This window comes from Oncorhynchus gorbuscha, linkage group LG11 (assembly GCF_021184085.1).
Source record: "Oncorhynchus gorbuscha isolate QuinsamMale2020 ecotype Even-year linkage group LG11, OgorEven_v1.0, whole genome shotgun sequence".
In the NCBI taxonomy this organism is placed as follows: Eukaryota; Metazoa; Chordata; class Actinopteri; order Salmoniformes; family Salmonidae; genus Oncorhynchus; species Oncorhynchus gorbuscha.
This window is the reverse complement of record NC_060183.1, coordinates 75,241,104-75,263,435: the sequence shown is the minus strand read 5'-3', so window position 1 is coordinate 75,263,435 and position 22,332 is coordinate 75,241,104. Positions and strand designations below refer to the sequence as shown.

The window sequence follows — 22,332 nt, the reverse complement described above, 5'->3', positions numbered from 1 at the left end:
AATTTTCTTTCATTGATTGTGGTGACTTAATGTACACACATTATTAAGCCTCATTTGTGCAACAAAGTCTGGACTCTATCATGCATCCTTGTGCTTTGTTACAAATGCCAAGTCGCTCATCCACCATTGCACCTTGTATCAAATGGTGGGCTTGACCTTGCATTAAATGCGCAGAGAGCTACATTTGAGTGTTCATATACAAATCCCTTCTGGGTAAACTCCCCCACTACCTCTATAGCCTGTCCTCCTTCACCACTAACAGTTACCAGACACGGTCCCCAGGGCCATTACCGAGATTGGCAAGACTGTTTGGCAAGACTGCCATTTTCTATTGTGCACCTGAGACATGGTCTTCAAAGCATATTTCACCCCTCAGTGAGTTTACAACTGACAAACTCTATTCAGGAGGAGGATTATAAATATTTCATGCAGACTGTTTTTCCTTAGTCCTTGATTTGAGGTTACATATTGCTATTGGCCAAGTAAATGTACTTTTTTTATTGTTCATTATTTTTGTCATATGTACATTTTTGTAAATACAACCTCTGGATCCAGTCTTCATCACCTAAACTGTAAAATATATATTTAAGCAATAAGGCCCGAGGGGTTGTGGTATATGGCCAATATACAATGGCTAAGGGATTTTCTTAGGCACGTGCAACGCAGAAGGCCTGGATACAGCCCTTGGCCTTGGTTTATTGGCCATATACCACAAATCCCAGAGGTGCCTAATTGCTATTATAAACTGGTTACAAACATAATAAGAACAGTAAAAATACATGTTTTGTCATACCTGTGGTATGTGTTGTGATATACCATGACTGTCAGCCAATCAGCATTCAGGGCTCGAACCACCCAGTTTAAAAATATTTCTTGCACCTGAACTTCTGACTCCGTCTCAACTTTTGCTGCTGAACACCAACTAAAAAGGCTGCTGGGTAATTAACAGTATACGTGATTTTATTTGATATAAGATATACAAATGTGCTAATTACATAAGTAATAATTGTAGTGCCTTAGAACCTTATGTTACAAATAGTTGATATAATGTAATAGTTTCTATCTGCCACTGAGGGGGGCATAGACACTCAAACAGAAGCAGGAAGAGAGTTAAAGACAGCTATAACTATTAGGAAGTTCAGTCATTCTCTTTGGTTCCTTGGTCCTTGACACACACATTGTGCATTGGTACCATATAACAAAAGGAGACACATACCCAGAAATGGTTTCTCATCTCTCCCTCTCCATCCTCCTCCTCATCTTCTCCAGACTCTCAGGTAAGGGTAACAAGTTATTTAGGGGGACATTATGTGGCAAGTGGCAGTTTGGTATGCACAGCTTGTCCCATGAATTAAACATAACATTGAGGATTAGCTGATAACTACAAAACAAACATTCTGGATAATATAGAGAACCTTCAACTATTTATTGATAAACACAGAAGCCCAAAATGATGACTAAAGCGTAGTCACTTACATTTGCTTACATTTGAATACAATCACATATTTCTCACTATTATGCGTGTTAATATTTGGAACATTTTTCCAAAATTGAAATCACTTAGAGCTGATTTGCTGGTCTTTTTACAATATTTTATGTACAACAATAAATGTTTTTAAAAATGTAATTGTTTTTGCTCAGAAGATTTTGGGGACAAATAAAGTCATCGCCAGTTGTGGAACTCTGCTGTAGATTGTCAGAACTGCATGTGCTGTATTGCTATCTTGCCCTGGCTGTGTTAATTATACGTTAATGTATCACACTACACAGAATACGTAAGACAAATATTTACTAGCAGTCATTAGCGGCTGTTAAAATGCATTTTCCTTCTTCTTTCTTGCTTTTTACGGAACTACATGAAATATGTCTCTCTGCTGATAGGAATATAATAGGATATAATTAGAACTACATGAATATAATAGGATATAATAATAAGAACTACATGAAATACTGATAGGAATATAATAGGATATAATAAGAAATATGTCTCTGATAGGAATATAATGTGAACTACATGAAATAGGAATAGGAATATAATAGGATATAATAAGAACTACATGAAATATGTCTCTGTGCTGATAGGAATATAATAGGACATAATAAGAACTACATGAAATATGTCTCTGTGCTGATAGGAATATAATAGGACATAATAAGAACTACATGAAATATGTCTCTGTGCTGATAGGCAGCGTGCAGGAAATCGACATTAAGAACTGTTCTTGCGATATTCTAGTGTATTTACACAACATGTAAAGTGAATTCCCTCCCATGTTTCATGAGCTAAAATGAAAGATGCCACAAATTGTGAAATCCATAGACTTGGATTTATTTCAAATAACTGATTTCCTTATATGAACTGTAATTCAGTACAATCTTTGAAATTGTTGCATATTGCATTTATATTTTTGTTCAGTGTATTTTATTTATGTTGTTTGTAATTTAAAAAAAATATTGTATTTTATGAACAATTGCATATGCCTTTGCTATGATTTTCTTAATATGAACATGAATCTAAAATATTGTGCAGTTATTACTATTTTGTATTATTATTATCTATTATTATTATTATTGGTTATATATTATTTCATTATATTTTCTATCTCCTTTTTACCTTTTTTATTTGTATTTATTATGGATGCCAAGGCAGCAGCTTATATTTGTGGGGTCCGGCAAAATGAAGGCAATTTTAAAAACATTACAATACATTCATATCAGATTTCAGTGTGTGTCCTCAGGGCCCTACACACCACATATCAGATTTCAGTGTGTGCCCTCAGGGCCCTACACACCACATATCAGATTTCAGTGTGTGCCCTCAGGGCCCTACACACCACATATCAGATTTCAGTGTGTGCCCTCAGGGCCCTACACACCACATATCAGATTTCAGTGTGTGCCCTCAGGGCCCTACACACCACATATCAGATTTCAGTGTGTGCCCTCAGGGCCCTACACACCACATATCAGATTTCAGTGTGTGCCCTCAGGGCCCTACACACCACATATCAGATTTCAGTGTGTGCCCTCAGGGCCCTACACACCACATATCAGATTTCAGTGTGTGCCCTCAGGGCCCTACACACCACATATCAGATTTCAGTGTGTGCCCTCAGGGCCCTACACACCACATATCAGATTTCAGTGTGTGCCCTCAGGGCCCTACACACCACATATCAGATTTCAGTGTGTGCCCTCAGGGCCCTACACACCACATATCAGATTTCAGTGTGTGCCCTCAGGGCCCTACACACCACATATCAGATTTCAGTGTGTGCCCTCAGGGCCCTACACACCACATATCAGATTTCAGTGTGTGCCCTCAGGGCCCTACACACCACATATCAGATTTCAGTGTGTGCCCTCAGGGCCCTACACACCACATATCAGATTTCAGTGTGTGCCCTCAGGGCCCTACACACCACATATCTAAGCGTGTGCCCTCCACTACCACATATCTACAACACAAAATGAATGTGTACGTTTGCATATGTAATCATGTGTGTGTATGCATGTGTCTGTGTCTATGTTTGTGTCGCTTCACAGTCCCTGCAGTTCCAGAAGGTGTATTTGTATCTGTTTTTCAAATATAATTTTACTGCTGGTATGAGTTACTTTATGTGGAATTGAGTTCCATGTAGTCATGGCACTATGTAGTCCTGTGCTCCTCCCGTAGTCTGTTCTGGACTTGGGGACTGTGAAAATACCTCTGGTGACATGTATTGTGGGGTATGCATGGGTGTCCGAGCTGTGTGGTAGTCGTTTAAACAGACATCTCGGTGCTTTCAACATGTCAATACCTCTAACAAATACAAGTAGTGCTGAAGTCAATCTGTCCTCTACTTTGAGCCAGGAGAGATTAACATGTATATTATTAATGTTAGCTCTCTGTGTACATCCAAGGGCCAGGAGAGATTAACATGTATATTATTAATGTTAGCTCTCTGTGTACATCCAAGGGCCAGGAGAGATTAACATGTATATTATTAATGTTAGCTCTCTGTGTACATCCAAGGGCCAGGAGAGATTAACATGTATATTATTAATGTTAGGTCTCTGTGTACATCCAAGGGCCAGCTGTGATGTCCTGTTCTGAGCCTATTTCAATTTTTCTAAGTCCCTCTTTGTGTCACCTGACCACACGACTGAACAGTAGTCTAGGTACGACAAAACTAAAGCCTGTAGGACCTGCCTTGTTAATATGTTTTGACCATGACAGTTTACAATCCACGGTTACTCCAAGCAATTTAGTCTGCCCAAATTGCTCAATTTCCACATTATTTATTACAAGATTCGTTGAGGTTTAGGGTTTAGTGAAAGTCCCAAATACAATGCTTTTAGTTTTAATAATATTTAGGACTAACTTATTCCTTACTACCCATTCTGAAACTAACTACAGCTCTTTGTTAAGTGTAGCAGTCATTTCAGTCGCTGTAGTAGCTGACGTGTATAGTGTTGAGTCATCTGCATACATAGACGCAATGGCTTTACTCATATCCAGCATTATGTCATTAGAAAAGATTGAAAAAAGTAAGGGGCCTATACTGCTGCCCTGGGAAATTCCTGATTCTACCTGGATTATGTTGGAGAGGCTTCCATTAAAGAACACCCTCTGTCTTCTGTTAGACAGGTAACTCTACCTTCAAACTCAGTGCCTATTGCTTCATATGGGAAAATCAAAATAAATCAGTCAAGACCTCAGAAATAAAATTGAAGGCCTCCACAAGTGTGGTTCATCCTTGGGAACAATTTCCAAATGCCTTAAGGTACCACGTTCATCTGTACAAACAATAGTATGCAAGTATAAACACCATGGGACCATGCAGCCATCATACCGCTCAGGAAGGAGACATGTTCTGTCTCCTAGAGATGAACGTACTTTGGTGCGAAAAGTGCAAATTAATCCCTGAACAACAGCAAAGGACCCTGTGAAGATGCTGGAGGAAACAGGTACAAAAGCTATATCCACAGTAAAACAAGTCCTATATCGACATAACCTGAAAGGCCGCTCAACAAGGAAGAAGCCACTGCTCCAAAACCTCCATATAAAAGCCAGAGTTACACCGGCTCTGTCAGGAGGAATGGGCCAGAATTCATCCAACTTATTGTGGGAAACTTGTGGAAGGCTACCCAAAACATTTGACCCAAGTTAAACAATTTAAAGGCAAGCTACCAAATATTAATTGAGTGTATGTAAACTTCTGACCCACGGGGAATGTGATGAAATAAATAAAAGCTTAAATAAATCATTCTCTCTGCTACTATTCTGACATTTCACATTCTTAAAATAAAGTGGTGATCCTAAATGACCTAAGACAGGGAATTTTTACTAGAATTAAATGTCAAGAATTGTGAAACCGAGTTTAAATGTATTCGGCTCAGGTGTATGTAAACTTCTGACTTCAACTGTTGTTTCTGCCCTCTGAGGAGGGGGGGGGGCTGGATGTGCCAACAATATTTTTTTTAATGAAAGGGTAGCATGTTTCTATGAAGTGCTGAAGTTGAGGTAAGGGACTGAGACTGGACACATGCTGAAACTCTGAAGACAGGAGCAGTAGCTTGTCTTATCAATAACACTTCCTGTATTATGTGTGTTAGAGTCCAGATGGAATTAAATTTTTCTGCTGTGAGATTCTGAATTCTAATCTGTGTTTTCTGTTGCGTCTTCAGGTGCTTATCGTGTGTCTGTGAAGACAGGAGACTCCATCACCATCCCATGTCCCTATGATCATTATTATATCAAACTTTTTAAATACTTATGTAAAGGAGATCATTTTGATAGTTGCTCCCATGTTGTACACGCTAAACCTCCTAAGGGCACAGCTAAGGCCTCAGTCTTTGATGACATCAACCAGCTAACCATGACCGTGACCATGACTGATCTGGAGCCAGAGGACTCTGGACGTTACTATTGTGCTGTGGGGGTCAATGGTGGACCAGATGTCAGGGCAGAATGGTTCCACCTATCTGTCATACCAGGTAAGATCCCTGCAACTCTTCCATATGATTGGTGTTCTGGTTTCATTTACTGGTATCACTATTATTGTTCAAGTTGAAATGAGGACTGTTGGCATAAGTCTACTTTCTGTTCTCTATCCATCATATCATCATTATGATATTTGTGGTCAGTTGTTACAAAAAACACTTGATCACTCAGGACCTTCTTTGGTGTCTGTACCTCTGTGTTCAGGTACTCCAGAACTCTATGTGGACCAACAGGAGGTGACTGGAGTTGAAGGAGGGAGTGTCATTGTAAATTGTTACTATAGTAACACTGGAAATAGGAAGGGGTGGTGCAGGATTGGTGGCAATGGGTCCTGTGTGGGGGTGGATTCTGGGACAATAAACGGAACATCAGTGACTCTACAGCAGACCACTGATGCCACCAGAAGAAATGTCTTAATGGTGACTAAGGGTGGACTGAAGATGGAGAACACTGGCTGGTACAGGTGTGGAGTGGGAGACCTTATAATGCCTGTTCACATCACTGTCAGACAACAAACCACCACACAAAGTACCACCACTATGACCAGTGAGTAGAGAACAATCAGATACTGTAGAATTAAGTATTAACCTGGTGTATCCTGGCTTGTCATCTGAAACAAATTGGATTGCAACCTGATTGAAAACTTTTCGATGTACTTATTGGTGCTAAGTTAAAATCCACATATTGGGGTAAATTAAATAAGCTGGACAAGGTCATAGCTTAGCCACTGTCTTGTTACAGTTCAGTCTACCCTGTGTCTCTCTGGTACACCAGTCATAATGACATTGTTGTTTTCACCTCACAGCAACCCAAGCTCCAACCACTGAACAATCCTCTTTCTCTCCAACTGCTGAGCCTGTTCAGACTGACAACACAGTCCAAGGACCTGAGGGGGGCAAGGAGAAGGACACCATGAGGTAATTATCACTCAGACAGCTGTATTTCACACTTACTCTTCCAAATGGATGACAATAGAAATATGCAGTAAGTTAACATGTTCTGTTTTTCATACTAGATTTTAGGGCACAAGGCCAAGACTGTTATAGGCATATACCACTTCCTCCCACCTCTGGTTTGTAGAAGTAGCAGCCTTCTATTCTTGTATGGCCAAGTTTCACACATAAAAGGTGTGAAGAGCTGAACAAATGTTTCCATTTTGTCATAGCAGGAGAAATATATATTATAAAACAATCTCTGTTTTATGGACTGTACAATAAACACAGTATCACTATCAGTTCCATAGATCTAAATGTCCTACTGATTCCTCTGGGCATGTTGGTGGTGGTGATATCTGGTGTTCTAGTCACATGGAAGATGTGGAGAAAGTATAGTAAGTATTCATTCTATAATAACTGTAATGAAAAAGTAATGTTTGATTCTGGAGATTTCAGGAGACAAATCTTTTCCTTGACGACAACTGTTAGCCTATGTTATAAACAATGAATCTTGACATATGAGACTAAAACGTATAACTCTTCTATGGTGAATTTATTCAGTATTGTTCTAGTGTATCTCAGGTCTCTAATACGGCATCTTTCTTTATTCCAGAGGACAATAAGGCCTTGGACCAGACAACAAACACCTCAGTGGTAGGCTACACTCATGTTCCTCACATCTGTCTCAAGGCCTTGTGGGTAACCCACTGTCTGTGAAAAATGCAGGACATGGCCATGGACAGGACATGAACATCAGATGGACTTAAATCACAAATGAGCTCTTCAGCTATAGCTTCATGTCCATTTTAACTGTACAATCTATAACCGTTAACTCTATATTTACAGTCAAAAATATCAAGAACTGTAGAGACGGTGTGATTTGAGTTTTTCAAAGTAGATTGCAGTGTTGAGCTAATATTCTGATCTGTAGCGAGCAGCAGTTAGCGAGCAGTTAAGGTGTTGTGATTTCCTGTTTGGCTTTGCAGACACAGTAGGCCTAAGTTGCTTCACTGTGCTGTTCCTATTTGACCTGACTGATACTGTGCTGTTCCTATTTGACCTGACTGATACCGTGCTCTTCCTATTTAACCTGACTGATACCGTGCTGTTCCTATTTGACCTGACTGATACTGTGCTCTTCCTATTTGACCTGACTGATACTGTGCTGTTCCTATTTGACCTGACTGATACTGTGCTGTTCCTATTTGACCTGACTGATACCCTGCTCTTCCTATTTGACCTGACTGATACTGTGCTGTTCCTATTTGACCTAACTGATACCGTGCTCTTCCTATTTGACCTGACTGATACTGTGCTGTTCCTATTTGACCTGACTGATACTGTGCTGTTCCTATTTGACCTGACTGATACTGTGCTGTTCCTATTTGACCTGACTGATACCCTGCTCTTCCTATTTGACCTGACTGATACTGTGCTGTTCCTATTTGACCTGACTGATACTGTGCTGTTCCTATTTGACCTGACTGATACTGTGCTGTTCCTATTTGACCTGACTGATACCCTGCTCTTCCTATTTGACCTGACTGATACTGTGCTGTTCCTATTTGACCTGACTGATACTGTGCTGTTCCTATTTGACCTGACTGATACTGTGCTGTTCCTATTTGACCTGACTGATACCCTGCTGTTCCTATTTGACCTGACTGATACCCTGCTCTTCCTATTTGACCTGACTGATACTGTGCTGTTCCTATTTGACCTGACTGATACCCTGCTCTTCCTATTTGACCTGACTGATACTGTGCTCTTTCTATTTGACCTGACTGATACCGTGCTCTTCCTATTTGACCTGACTGATACCCTGCTCTTCCTATTTGACCTGACTGATACTGTGCTGTTCCTATTTGACCTGACTGATACTGTGCTCTTCCTATTTGACCTGACTGATACCCTGCTCTTCCTATTTGACCTGACTGATACCCTGCTCTTCCTATTTGACCTGACTGATACCCTGCTCTTCCTATTTGACCTGACTGATACTGTGCTCTTCCTATTTGACCTGACTGATACTGTGCTCTTCCTATTTGACCTGACTGATACTGTGCTGTTCCTAATTAACCTGACTGATACCGTGCTCTTTCTATTTGACCTGACTGATACTGTGCTCTTTCTATTTGACCTGACTGATACCCTGCTCTTTCTATTTGACCTGACTGATACCCTGCTCTTCCTATTTGACCTGACTGATACTGTGCTGTTCCTATTTGACCTGACTGATACTGTGCTGTTCCTATTCCTGTGTATATCAATGATGTTGCTCTTGCTGCGGGCGATTCCCTGATCCACCTCTACGCAGACGACACCATTCTATATACTTTCGGCCCGTCATTGGACACTGTGCTATCTAACCTCCAAACGAGCTTCAATGCCATACAGCACTCCTTCCGTGGCCTCCAACTGCTCTTAAATGCGAGTAAAACCAAATGCATGCTTTTCAACCGATCGCTGCCTGCACCCGCATGCCCGACTAGCATCACCACCCTGGATGGTTCCGACCTTGAATATGTGGACATCTATAAGTACCTAGGTGTCTGGCTAGACTGCAAACTCTCCTTCCAGACCCACATCAAACATCTCCAATCGAAAATCAAATCAAGAGTCGGCTTTCTATTCCGCAACAAATCCTCCTTCACTCACGCTGCCAAGCTTACCCTAGTTAAACTGACTATCCTACCGATCCTCGACTTCGGCGATGTCATCTACAAAATGGCTTCCAACACTCTACTCAGCAAACTGGATGCAGTCTATCACAGTGCCATCCGTTTTGTCACTAAAGCACCTTATACCACCCACCACTGCGACTTGTATGCTCTAGTCGGCTGGCCCTCACTACATATTCGTCGCCAGACCCACTGGCTCCAGGTCATCTACAAGTTCATGCTAGGTAAAGCTCCGCCTTATCTCAGTTCACTGGTCACGATGGCAACACCCATCCGTAGCACGCGCTCCAGCAGGTGTATCTCACTGATCATCCCTAAAGCCAACACATCATTTGGCCGCCTTTCGTTCCAGTACTCTGCTGCCTGTGACTGGAACGAATTGCAAAAATCGCTGAAGTTGGAGACTTTTATCTCCCTCACCAACTTCAAACATCAGCTATCCGAGCAGCTAACCGATCGCTGCAGCTATACATAGTCTATAGGAAAATAGCCCACCCATTTTCACCTACCTCATTCCCATACTGTTTTTTATACTGTTTTTATTTATTTATTTTTCTGCTCTTTTGCACACCAATATCTCTACCTGTACATGACCTGATCATTTATCACTCCAGTGTTAATCTGCAAAACTGTATTATTCGCCTACCTCCTCATGCCTTTTGCACACATTGTATATAGACTGCCCATTTTTTTTTCTACTGTGTTATTGACTTGTTAATTGTTTATTCCATGTGTAACTCTGTGTTGTCTGTTCACACTGCTATGCTTTTATCTTGGCCAGGTCGCAGTTGCAAATGAGAACTTGTTCTCAACTAGCCTACCTGGTTAAATAAAGGTGAAATAAAAAAAATAAAAATTTTTTGACCTGACTGATACTGTGCTCTTCCTATTTCACCTGACTGATACTGTGCTGTTCCTATTTGACCTGACTGATACTGTGCTCTTCCTATTTGACCTGACTGACACAGTGCTGTTTGAGAGTAAGAAAGGTCATATCTCAATGTTGTTAAAACAAATACATGCTTTATATTGTGGATTATGTAAATGTACAAAGTTATCTCATACATGTAGACTGATACGTTTTTATCATCAACCCCCTTTGTTTTTACCATCAACTGTCAGGACCCATTTCATGTCGATGATGATGGTGATGTGACATACAGCACTGTTGTCCCCAAGAGGAGGAACCAGCTAAATGTACAGACCAAGGTAAGGCTGCTATTCTGATCATAGTTCTCTCTACCTCCGCATGGCAAGCGGTACCAGAGCACCAAGTCTCGGACCAAAAGGCTTCTCAAATCTTTCACCCCCAAGCCATAAGACTCCTGAACAGGTAATCAAATGGCTACCCGGACTATCTGCATTGTGTTTGTGCCCCCCCCCCCAAACCCCTCTTACGCTGCTGTTACTCTGTTTATCATATCTGCACAGTCACTTTAACCATATCTACATGTACATACTACCTCAATTAGAGCAACAAACTGGTGTTTTCTATAGCCTCACTACTGTTATTTTTCACTGTCTATTTACTGTTTTATTTCTTTACTTATCTATTCACCTAATACCTATTATTTTTACTTATAAATTGCAGTGTTGGTTATGGCCTGTAAGCATTTCACTAAGGTCTGCACCTGTTGTATTCGGCGCACGTGACAAATAAACTTTGATTTGATGTTGATAAACTGAACAAGATTATAAATGCCTTATTTACAGTTCATATAAGGAAATTAAATTAATTGACCCTAATCTATAGATTTCACATGACTGGGAATTCAGAGATGCATAACATTTTTTAAAAAAGGGGTGGGGTGTGGATCAGAACCAGTTAATATCTGGTTTGACCACCCTTTTCCTCTTGCAGCACTACATCTCCTTCACAGAGTTGATCAGACTGTTGATTGTGGAACGATGTCCCACAAGGAACTTAATATTGGTGGGAACTAGAACTCGCTGTTGTACAGCATCCCAAACTAGTTCAATGCGTGACATGTCTGAGTATACAGGACATGGAAAATCTAGGACATTTTTAGCCTCTAGGAAATGTGTACAGATCCTTGCGACATGGGGTTGTGCATTAACATGCTGAAACATGAGGTGACGGATGAATGGCATGACAATGGGACTCAGGATCGCGTTGTATCTCTGTACATTCAAATTGCCATCGATAAAATGCAATTGCGTTCGATGTCCGTAGCTTATGCATGCCCGTACCATAAACCCACCGCCACCATGGGGCACTCTGTTCACAACTTTGACATCAGCAAATCGCACGCCGCCATGCACATGGTCTGCGGTTGTGAGGCCGGTTGAACGCCCTGCGAAATTATTTAAAATGTAATTGGAAGCGGCTTATAGTAGAGAAATGAACATTCAAGTATATGACAAGAGCTCTGGTGGACATTCCTGCAGTCAGCATGCCAATTGCACGCTCCCTCAAAATATGAGACATCTGTGGCCATTGTGTTGTGACACAACTGCACATTTTAGAGGAACCTTTTATCATTCCCAGCACAATGTGTACTGAACTTTTTGTTCGTAAGAAACATTTCTGGGATCTTTTTATATTAGCTCATGAAACATGGGACCAACACTTTAAATGTTACAATTTAATCTCCACTGAAGAAAAATATAAATGCATCTGTCTTGTACTGTCAGCTATGTGGCAGACCGGGGGGGTAATAGATGAAGTCACATCAGGTTTATTGTCCGATAAGAGAAACATCAGGAAACAAACAACAGTCTGACATAAATAGCACCACCCACCTGCCCATAGGAGGAAGACACATGGAACTGTTTATAATTGTTATGCAGGTGAATGAGGACCCAAAAGCGACTTGGCGAAAACAGAGTCTTTAATCCAGTAAAGGAAATATGCAATACTCCTAGACAAATCGGAGCGGTAAATAAAGCATAAAAAACAATTCCACTCGTAATGACGAGAACAGACTGGAGACTCGATCATAAACTGTAGGTTGCCTCGGGAAGGCACTTGACCGTAGCAGACTCAGACACCTGCTCACCACGCAGCATCTGAGGGAAACACGACACGACAGGGCGATACAAAGACACAGCACGGTGAACAATATACAAGGATCCGACAGGACAGAAACGGAAAACAAGGGGAGAAATAGGGACTCTAATCAGGGGAAAAGATAGGGAACAGGAGTGGAAAGACTAAATGATTGATTAGGGGAATAGGAACAGCTGGGAGCAGGAACGGAACGATAGAGAGAAGAGAGAGAGGGAGGGAGAGAGAAAAAGGGAACGAACCTAAAAAGACCAGCAGGGGGAAAACGAACAGAAGGAAAAGCAAAATGACAAGACAATATAAGACAAAACATGACAGTACCCCCCCACTCACCGAGCGCCTCCTGGCGCACTCGAGGAGGAATCCTGGCGGCAACGGAGGAAATCATCAATCAGTGAACGGTCCAGCACGTCCCGAGACGGGACCCAACTCCTCTCCTCAGGACCGTAACCCTCCCAATCCACTAAGTATTGGTGACCCCGTCCCCGAGAACGCATGTCCATGATCCTACGTACCTTGTAAATAGGTGCGCTCTCGACAAGGACGGGAGGGGGGGAGGGAAGACGAACGGGGGTGCGAAGAAAGGGCTTGACACAGGAGACATGGAAGACAGGATGGACGCGACGAAGATGTCGCGGAAGAAGCAGTCGCACAGCGACAGAATTGACGACCTGGGAGACACGGAACGGACCAATGAACCGCGGAGTCAACTTACGAGAAGCTGTCGTAAGAGGAAGGTTGCGAGTGGAAAGCCACACTCTCTGGCCGCAACAATACCTTGGACTCTTAATCCTACGTTTATTGGCGGCTCTCACAGTCTGTGCCCTGTAACGGCAAAGTGCAGACCTCACCCTCCTCCAGGTGCGCTCACAACGTTGGACAAACGCTTGAGCGGAGGGAACGCTGGACTCGGCAAGCTGGGATGAGAACAGAGGAGGCTGGTAATCCAGACTACTCTGAAACGGAGATAACCCGGTAGCAGACGAAGGAAGCGAGTTGTGAGCGTATTCTGCCCAGGGGAGCTGTTCTGCCCAAGACGCAGGGTTTCTGAAAGAAAGGCTGCGTAGTATGCGACCAATCGTCTGATTGGCCCTCTCTGCTTGACCGTTAGACTGGGGATGAAACCCGGAAGAGAGACTGACGGACGCACCAATCAAATGACAGAACTCCCTCAAACTGTGACGTGAATTGCGGGCCTCTGTCTGAAACGGCGTCTAACGGGAGGCCATGAATTCTGAACACATTCTCGATGATGATTTGTGCCGTCTCCTTAGCGGAAGGAAGTTTAGCGAGGGGAATGAAATGTGCCGCCTTAGAGAACCTATCGACAACCGTAAGAATCACAGTCTTCCCCGCAGACAAAGGCAGACCGGTAATGAAGTCTAGGGCGATGTGAGACCATGGTCGAGAAGGAATGGGAAGCGGTCTGAGACGACCGGCAGGAGGAGAGTTACCTGACTTAGTCTGCGCGCAGTCCGAACAAGCAGCCACGAAACGGCGCGTGTCACGCTCCTGAGTCGGCCACCAAAAGCGCTGGCGAATAGAAGCAAGAGTGCCTCGAACGCCGGGATGACCAGCTAACTTGGCAGAGTGAGTCCACTGAAGAACAGCCAGACGAGTAGAAACAGGAACGAAAAGAAGGTTACTAGGACAAGCGCGCGGCGACGCAGTGTGCGTGAGTGCTTGCTTAACCTGTCTTTCAATTCCCCAGACTGTCAACCCGACAACACGCCCATAAGGAAGAATCCCCTCGGGATCAGTAGAAGCCACAGAAGAACTAAAAAGACGGGATAAGGCATCAGGCTTGGTGTTCTTGCTACCCGGACGGTAAGAAATCACAAACTCGAAACGAGCGAAAAACAACGCCCAACGAGCTTGACGAGCATTAAGTCGTTTGGCAGAACGGATGTACTCAAGGTTCTTATGGTCTGTCCAAACGACAAAAGGAACGGTCGCCCCCTCCAACCACTGTCGCCATTCACCTAGGGCTAAGCGGATGGCGAGCAGTTCGCGGTTACCCACATCATAGTTGCGTTCAGATGGCGACAGGCGATGAGAAAAATAAGCGCAAGGATGAACCTTATCGTCAGACTGGAAGCGCTGGGATAGAATGGCTCCCACGCCTACCTCTGAAGCGTCAACCTCGACAATGAATTGTCTAGTGACGTCAGGAGTAACGAGGATAGGAGCGGACGTAAAACGTTCTTTTAGAAGATCAAAAGCTCCCTGGGCGGAACCGGACCACTTAAAACACGTCTTGACAGAAGTAAGAGCTGTGAGAGGGGCAGCAACTTGACCGAAATTACGAATGAAACGCCGATAGAAATTAGCGAAACCTAGAAAGCGCTGCAACTCGACACGTGACCTTGGAACGGGCCACTCACTGACAGCTTGGACCTTAGCGGAATCCATCTGAATGCCTTCAGTGGAAATAACGGAACCGAGAAAAGTAACGGAGGAGACATGAAAAGAGCACTTCTCAGCCTTCACGTAGAGACAATTCTCTAAAAGGCGCTGGAGAACACGTCGAACGTGCTGAACATGAATCTCGAGTGACGGTGAAAAAATCAGGATATCGTCAAGGTAGACAAAAACAAAGATGTTCAGCATGTCTCTCAGAACATCATTAACTAATGCCTGAAAAACAGCTGGCGCATTGGCGAGACCAAACGGCAGAACCCGGTACTCAAAATGCCCTAACGGAGTGTTAAACGCCGTTTTCCACTCGTCCCCCTCTCTGATGCGCACGAGATGGTAAGCGTTACGAAGGTCCAACTTAGTAAAGCACCTGGCTCCCTGCAGAATCTCGAAGGCTGATGACATAAGGGGAAGCGGATAACGATTCTTAACCGTTATGTCATTCAGCCCTCGATAATCCACGCAGGGGCGCAGAGTACCGTCCTTTTTCTTAACAAAAAAAAAACCCCGCCCCGGCCGGAGAGGAAGAAGGCACTATGGTACCGGCGTCAAGAGACACAGACAAATAATCCTCGAGAGCCTTACGTTCGGGAGCCGACAGAGAGTATAGTCTACCCCGAGGAGGAGTGGTCCCCGGAAGGAGATCAATACTACAATCATACGACCGGTGAGGAGGAAGGGAGTTGGCTCGGGACCGACTGAAGACCGTGCGCAGATCATGATATTCCTCCGGCACTCCTGTCAAATCGCCAGGTTCCTCCTGAGAAGTGGGGACAGAAGAAACGGGAGGGATGGCAGACATTAAACACTTCACATGACAAGAAACGTTCCAGGATAGGATAGAATTACTAGACCAATTAATAGAAGGATTATGACATACTAGCCAGGGATGACCCAAAACAACAGGTGTAAAAGGTGAACGAAAAATCAAAAAGAAATAGTCTCACTGTGGTTACCAGATACTGTGAGGGTTAAAGGTAGTGTCTCAAATCTGATACTGGGAAGATGACTACCATCTAAGGCGAACATGGGCGTAGGCTTGTCTAACTCTCTGAAAGGAATGTCATGTTTCCGAGCCCATGCTTCGTCCATGAAACAACCCTCAGCCCCAGAGTCTATCAAGGCACTGCATGTAGCACCCGAACCGGTCCAGCGTAGATGGACCGACATAGTAGTACAGGATCTAGATGGAGAGACCTGAGTAGTAGCGCTCACCAGTAGCCCTCCACTTACTGATGAGCTCTGGCTTTTACTGGACATGAATTGACAAAATGTCCAGCAAGTCCGCAATAGAGGCACAGGCGGTTGGTGATCCTCCGTTCCCTCTCCTTAGTCGAGATGCGAATACCTCCCAGCTGCATGGGCTCAGTCTCTGAGCCAGAGGAGGGAGATGGTTGCGATGCGGAGCAGGGAAACACCGTTGACGCGAGCTCTCTTCCACGAGCTTGGTGACGAAGATCTACCCGTCATTCTATGCGGATGGCGAGAGCAATCAAAGAGTCCACACTGGAAGGAACCTCCCGGGAGAGAATCTCATCTTTAACCACTGCGTGGAGTCCCTCCAGAAAACGAGCGAGCAGCGCCGGCTCGTTCCAGTCACTAGAGGCAGCAAGAGTGCGAAACTCTATAGAGTAATCCGTTATGGATCGATCACCTTGGCATAGGGAAGCCAGGGCCCAAGAAGCCTCCCTACCAAAAACTGAATGGTCAAAAACCTGAATCATCTCCTCTTTAAAGTTCTGGTAATTGTTTGAACAATCAGCCCTTGCCTCCCAGATAGCTGTGCCCCACTCTCGAGCCCGGCCAGTAAGGAGTGATATGACGTAAGCAACCCGAGCTCTCTCTCTAGAGTATGTGTTGGGTTGGAGAGAGAACACAATATCACACTGGGTGAGAAAGGAGCGGCACTCCGTGGGCTGCCCGGAGTAACAAGGTGGGTTATTAACCCTAGGTTCCGGAGGCTCGGCAGACCAGGAAGTAACAGGTGGCACGAGACGAAGACTCTGGAACTGTCCAGAGAGGTCGGAAACCTGAGCGGCCAGGTTCTCCACGGCATGACGAGCAGCAGACAATTCCTGCTCGTGTCTGCCGAGCATGGCTCCTTGGATCTCGACGGCAGTGTTACGAGCGTCTGTAGTCGCTGGGTCCATTCTTTGGTCGGATCCTTCTGTTATGCAGGTGAATGAGGACCCAAAAGCGACTTGGCGAAAACAGAGTCTTTAATCCAGTAAAGGAAATATGCAATACTCCTAGACAAATCGGAGCGGTAAATAAAGCATAAAAAACAATTCCACTCGTAATGACGAGAACAGACTGGAGACTCGATCATAAACTGTAGGTTGCCTCGGGAAGGCACTTGACCGTAGCAGACTCAGACACCTGCTCACCACGCAGCATCTGAGGGAAACACGACACGACAGGGCGATACAAAGACACAGCACGGTGAACAATATACAAGGATCCGACAGGACAGAAACGGAAAACAAGGGGAGAAATAGGGACTCTAATCAGGGGAAAAGATAGGGAACAGGAGTGGAAAGACTAAATGATTGATTAGGGGAATAGGAACAGCTGGGAGCAGGAACGGAACGATAGAGAGAAGAGAGAGAGGGAGGGAGAGAGAAAAAAGGGAACGAACCTAAAAAGACCAGCAGGGGGAAAACGAACAGAAGGAAAAGCAAAATGACAAGACAATATAAGACAAAACATGACAATAATTGTGATGGTCCCTGGGATGTGTTAGAGGAAATTGTAGTTAAGATGATTAATTATGTATACATTATTGATTAGAACCATTTATTCTAATACTATTATGTTATGATATGAAAAGTAAAAGTTATTGGTTAAGCTGTTACTGAAAATGTAAGCAGAACTAATTGATTGTCTGTGCCTCTTGGGAAGGTTAAGGGGAAGAAAAAGCTTTTCAGACAAGATAAGAATGTTTGGATTATGTTCCATTGGTAGGAGAAAAGTATATCTTCTAGACAGGTTGTAATGTCTGGTTTATGAGGGGAGTAGAAAGCATCTCCGGACCTAAACAAAAAACAATGGGGCTATCGTGGGAAACTGATGATGTCATTTTGTGTTTATAACCTGTGGAAATCTGTGTATGTAGTTAGTACTCTCTGGAATTAAACGCTCTTTACCTGGCTTTTAAGACTGGTCTCGATCTACTTCATGCATAATTAATGAACTTACAATTCATTAATGAATTAGAAATGAGTGCGAATTGGTTTTGGCAATTAAAGCATAAAGGAATTTAGAATTCCTCTATCAGGATGAAACTCCTCCTGAAGCCTGCAGTGAGATGTTTAATAGTCTGATATCTCTGACCTGATGGAGAAGATCAAAGCAGTGGTGGAGTTGGTGGACTGAAGATCATGTGGTGGGCTTTATGCTGGATAGCTCCTTCATTAAGGAACCGTTTTGCAGTGTAGAGTCCAAGCAGTTTAGATGCCGTGTCATGGATCCTTAATAGTTTATTGTGGTGTGAAACTGTGAGCATGTGGTAGCGGACACGTTGCTGGGACGTCTGTTATTTCAGTGGTGTGTTGATCAAAGGTGAGCTTGTGGTCTAACGTAATTCTGAGGTATTTAAATGAAGGAACCATTTCAACAGCCTCTCCTCTGAGGACAGGGTCACAGGTGGGGTTTTTGGGAAAGTCTATGGTTATTTATTTTGTTTAGGAGAAATTGAGATTACTTGTGAAGGGTTTTGTGGTCCATGCTTTGTCAGTCATTGGTGTTCAGGTCTTATACACTGAAAATGTGTTATGCAGTAAACAGTGTTAATGTCTTAATGTATCTCATCCCCATTTCAGCTATTCTGCAACAAATGGTTAGTGTTTTCAAGCTGTAGCCTACACTCCATCACATTGTCCTTCACCTCTCGGCCTGTGTCCCTCCTCTCTTCTAGGGACAACCATATGACGTGGTCTACAGCTCACTAGTCCTTCACCCCACAGGTCAGTGTTGATTTATCTTCTCTCTCATTTACCTACACAGATGATGCTAATCTCTTAACAAAGAAACAAACAGGCAAGACCATACATTACTACTGTATGTGTACAAAACATCACTCTTTAGTAACACACTTTTTATCCTCATCAAACAGAGGCTGACTACATTGTTATCATTATTTCTATAACATGCCTGTATTGTGCAACAAACTACTTTCTGTCCAGAGGGCAGGAACACAGCAGTGACTGACTGAGTGAAGATCTTGGTCCTAAAGAGCCCTTATCCTGGAAAGACAGACCATTCCCCCTCCTGTGTCACAATATGAGTCATGACCATCCTTCTGCCTCCAATATGCTACTGCCCACACCACCTAACCCACCTGTCTCCTTGTGTCCATAATCTACTGAAGACAGTCTACTGTGCTCGTTTTGATTAGCCCTTTTCAATGCCCTTTTCCCTTGTAACTAATCATGATAAAATGTGTATATTAAATGTACAAAATAAATAGCTGTTGCTGAATGCAAAATGGATTGATGTTCGTATTGGTATGTTAAAAGTAGGCTTGAACAAGTCCATAAAATATAATAGTTTCTATTTTTTATTGTATTTTTATTTCACCTTTATTTAACCAAGTAGGTCAGTTAAGAACAAGTTCTCAATTACAACATGCGACCTGGCCAAGATAAAGCATCGCAGTGCGACAACAGTTACACATAAACAAACGTACAGTCAATAACACAAAGAGAAATAGATCTCTGTATAGTGTGTAAATGTAGTAGAGTAGGGAGGTAGGCAATAAATAGGCCATAGAGGGAACATTTCAACTTAGCAGTAATACTGGAGTGATATATGTGCAAGTAGAGATACCTTACAAGAGGTAAGTAATAAGGGGATGAGGTAGTCTGGTGTGCTTTTTACAGATTGGCTGTGTACAGTGATTGGGAAAGATGCTCAGACAGCTGAAACTTGAAGTTAGAGGGAGATATAAGACTTCAAATTCAGAGATTTTTCAGTTTGTTCCTGTCATTGGCAGGAGAGAACTGTAAGAAAAAGCGGCAAAATGAAGTGTTGGCTTTGGGGATGAAAAGTGCAATATACCTGCTGGAACGCGTGCTATGGGTGGGTGTTACTATGGTGACCAGTGAGCTGAGACAAAGCTGGGCTTACCTAGCAAAGACTTATAGATGACTTGGAGCTAGTGGGTTTGGCCAAGGATATATCGTGAGGGCCAGCCAACGAGAGCATAGAGGTTGCTGTGGTGGGTAGTATACGGGGCTCTGGTGATTAAATGGATGGCACTGTGATAAATTACATCCAGTTTGCTGAGTAGAGTTTTGGGGGCTATTTTGTAAATGACATCGCCAAAGTCAAGAATCGGTAGGATAGTCAGTTTTACAAGGGTACGTTTGGCGACGTGAGTGAAGGAGGCTTTGTTGCGAAATAGGAAGCCGATTCTAGATTTTATTTTGGATTGGAGATGCTTAATGTCTGGAAGCGTAGAGTCTGGAAGGAGAGTTTAGTCTAACCAGACACCTAGGTATTTGTAGTTGTCCACATATTCTAGGTCGTACCGTCCAGAGTCGTGATGCAAGTCGGGCAGGCGGGTAGCAATCGGTTGAAGATCATGCACTTAGTTTTACTAGCATTTAAAAGCAGTTGGAGGCCATGGAAGGAGTGTTGTATGGCATTGAAGCTCATTTGGAGGTTTGTTAGCACAGTGTCCAAAGAAGGGCCAGATTTATACAGAATGGTGTCGTCTGCATAGAGGTGGATCAGAGAATCACCATCAGCAAGAGTGACATCATTGATATATACAGAGAAAAGAGTTGGCCCGAGAATTGAGCCCTGTGGCACCCCATAGTCTGCCAGAGGTCCGGACAACAGGCCCTCCAATTTGAAACACTGAACTCTATCTGAGAAGTAGTTGGTGAGGCAGTCATTTGAGAAACCAAGGCTATTGAGTCTGCCGATAAGAATGTGGTGATTGACAGAGTCGAAAGCCTTGGCCAGGTCGATGAAGATGGCTGCACCATCGATGGCGGTTATGATATCGTTTAGAACCTTGAGCGTGGCTGAGGTGCACCCATGACCTGCTCGGAAACCAGATTGCATAGTGGAGATGCTATGGTGGGATTCGAAATGGTTGGTGATCTGTTTATTAACTTGGCTTTCGATGATTTTAGAATGGCAGGGCAGGATGGATATAGGTCTACAACAGTTTGGGTCTAAGGTGTCTCCCCCTTTGAAGACAGGGATGACAGCGGCAGCATTCCAATTTTTGGGGATCTCAGATGATACAAAAGAGAGGTTGAATAGGCTAATTTCATAAAGAGAGGGTCCAGATTGTCTTGCCCAGTTGATTTGAAGGGATCCAGATTTTGCAGCTCTTTCAAAACATCAGCTGTTTGAATTTGGGTGAAGGAGAAGCGGGGGAGGTTTGGTCAAGTTGCTGCAGGCGGGGCTGAGGTGTTGGCCGGGGTAGGACTAGCCAGGTGGAAAGCATGGCCAGCCATTGAAAAATGCTTATTGAAATTATCAATTATCGTAGATATATCGGTGGTGACAATGTTTCCTATCCTCAGTGCAGTGGGCAGCTGGGAGAAGGTGCTCTTATTCTCCATGGACTTTACAGTGTCCCAAAACTTTTTGTAATTAGTGCAACAGGAAGCAAATTTCTGTTTGAAAAAGCTAGCCTTAGCTTCCCTAACTGACTGAGTATATTAGTTCCTGACTTCCCTGAAAAGTTGCATATTGCGGGGGCTAATTGATGCTATTGCAGAATGCCACAGGATGTTTTTGTGCTGGTCAAGGGCAGTCAAGTCTGGGGTGAACCAAAGGCTATATCTGTTCTTAGTTCTACATTTTTTGAATGGGGCATCCTTATTTAAGATGGAAAGGAAAGCACTTTTGAAGAGCAACCAGGCATCCTCTACTGACAGGATGAGGTCAATATCCTTCCAGTATACCCGGGCCAGGTCGGCTAGAAAGGCCTGCTCACAGGAGGGGTGGTCGTTTGACCACGGACTCATGACGCACGCAGGCAATGAGGCGGTGATCGCTGAGATCCTGGTTGAAAACAGCAGAGGTGTATTTAGAGGGCCAGTTGGTCAGGATGATATCTAAGACGGTGCCCATGGTTACGGATTTGAGGTTGTACCTGGTAGGTTCCTTGATAATTTGTGTGAGATTGAGGGCATCAAGTTTAGATTGTACGACGGCCGGGGTGTAAAGCATATCCCAGTTTATGTCACCTAATAGTATGAACTCTGAACATAGATAGGGGGCAATCAATCCACATATACGGTGTCCAGGGCACAGGTGGGG

General features: G+C 43.6%; 1 protein-coding gene across 1 annotated transcript; it reads left to right on the top strand.

The window, feature by feature from the left end:
• The first annotated feature begins 1,135 nt into the window (after window positions 1–1,135).
• LOC124047963 (polymeric immunoglobulin receptor-like) lies at window positions 1,136–19,534 on the top strand. The gene is made up of 9 exons (XM_046368319.1): window positions 1,136–1,277; window positions 5,671–5,979; window positions 6,191–6,532; window positions 6,792–6,903; window positions 7,222–7,316; window positions 7,535–7,575; window positions 10,725–10,811; window positions 18,965–19,013; window positions 19,233–19,534. Exons 1-9 carry the CDS (start codon window positions 1,223–1,225, stop codon window positions 19,259–19,261), a joined length of 1,119 nt encoding a protein of 372 aa, XP_046224275.1. The 5' UTR covers window positions 1,136–1,222; the 3' UTR covers window positions 19,262–19,534.
• The last annotated feature ends 2,798 nt before the right edge of the window (window positions 19,535–22,332 follow it).

Excerpts from the sequence above, each read along its gene's own strand:
- LOC124047963 (XM_046368319.1), top strand. The coding sequence starts at position 1,223 with ATGGTTTCTCATCTCTCCCTCTCCATCCTCCTCCTCATCTTCTCCAGA. Across the intron at positions 5,980-6,190 it reads CCACCTATCTGTCATACCAG|GTACTCCAGAACTCTATGTG; the intron begins GTAAGATCCCTG and ends CTCTGTGTTCAG. Across the intron at positions 7,576-10,724 it reads AGACAACAAACACCTCAGTG|GACCCATTTCATGTCGATGA; the intron begins GTAGGCTACACT and ends ATCAACTGTCAG.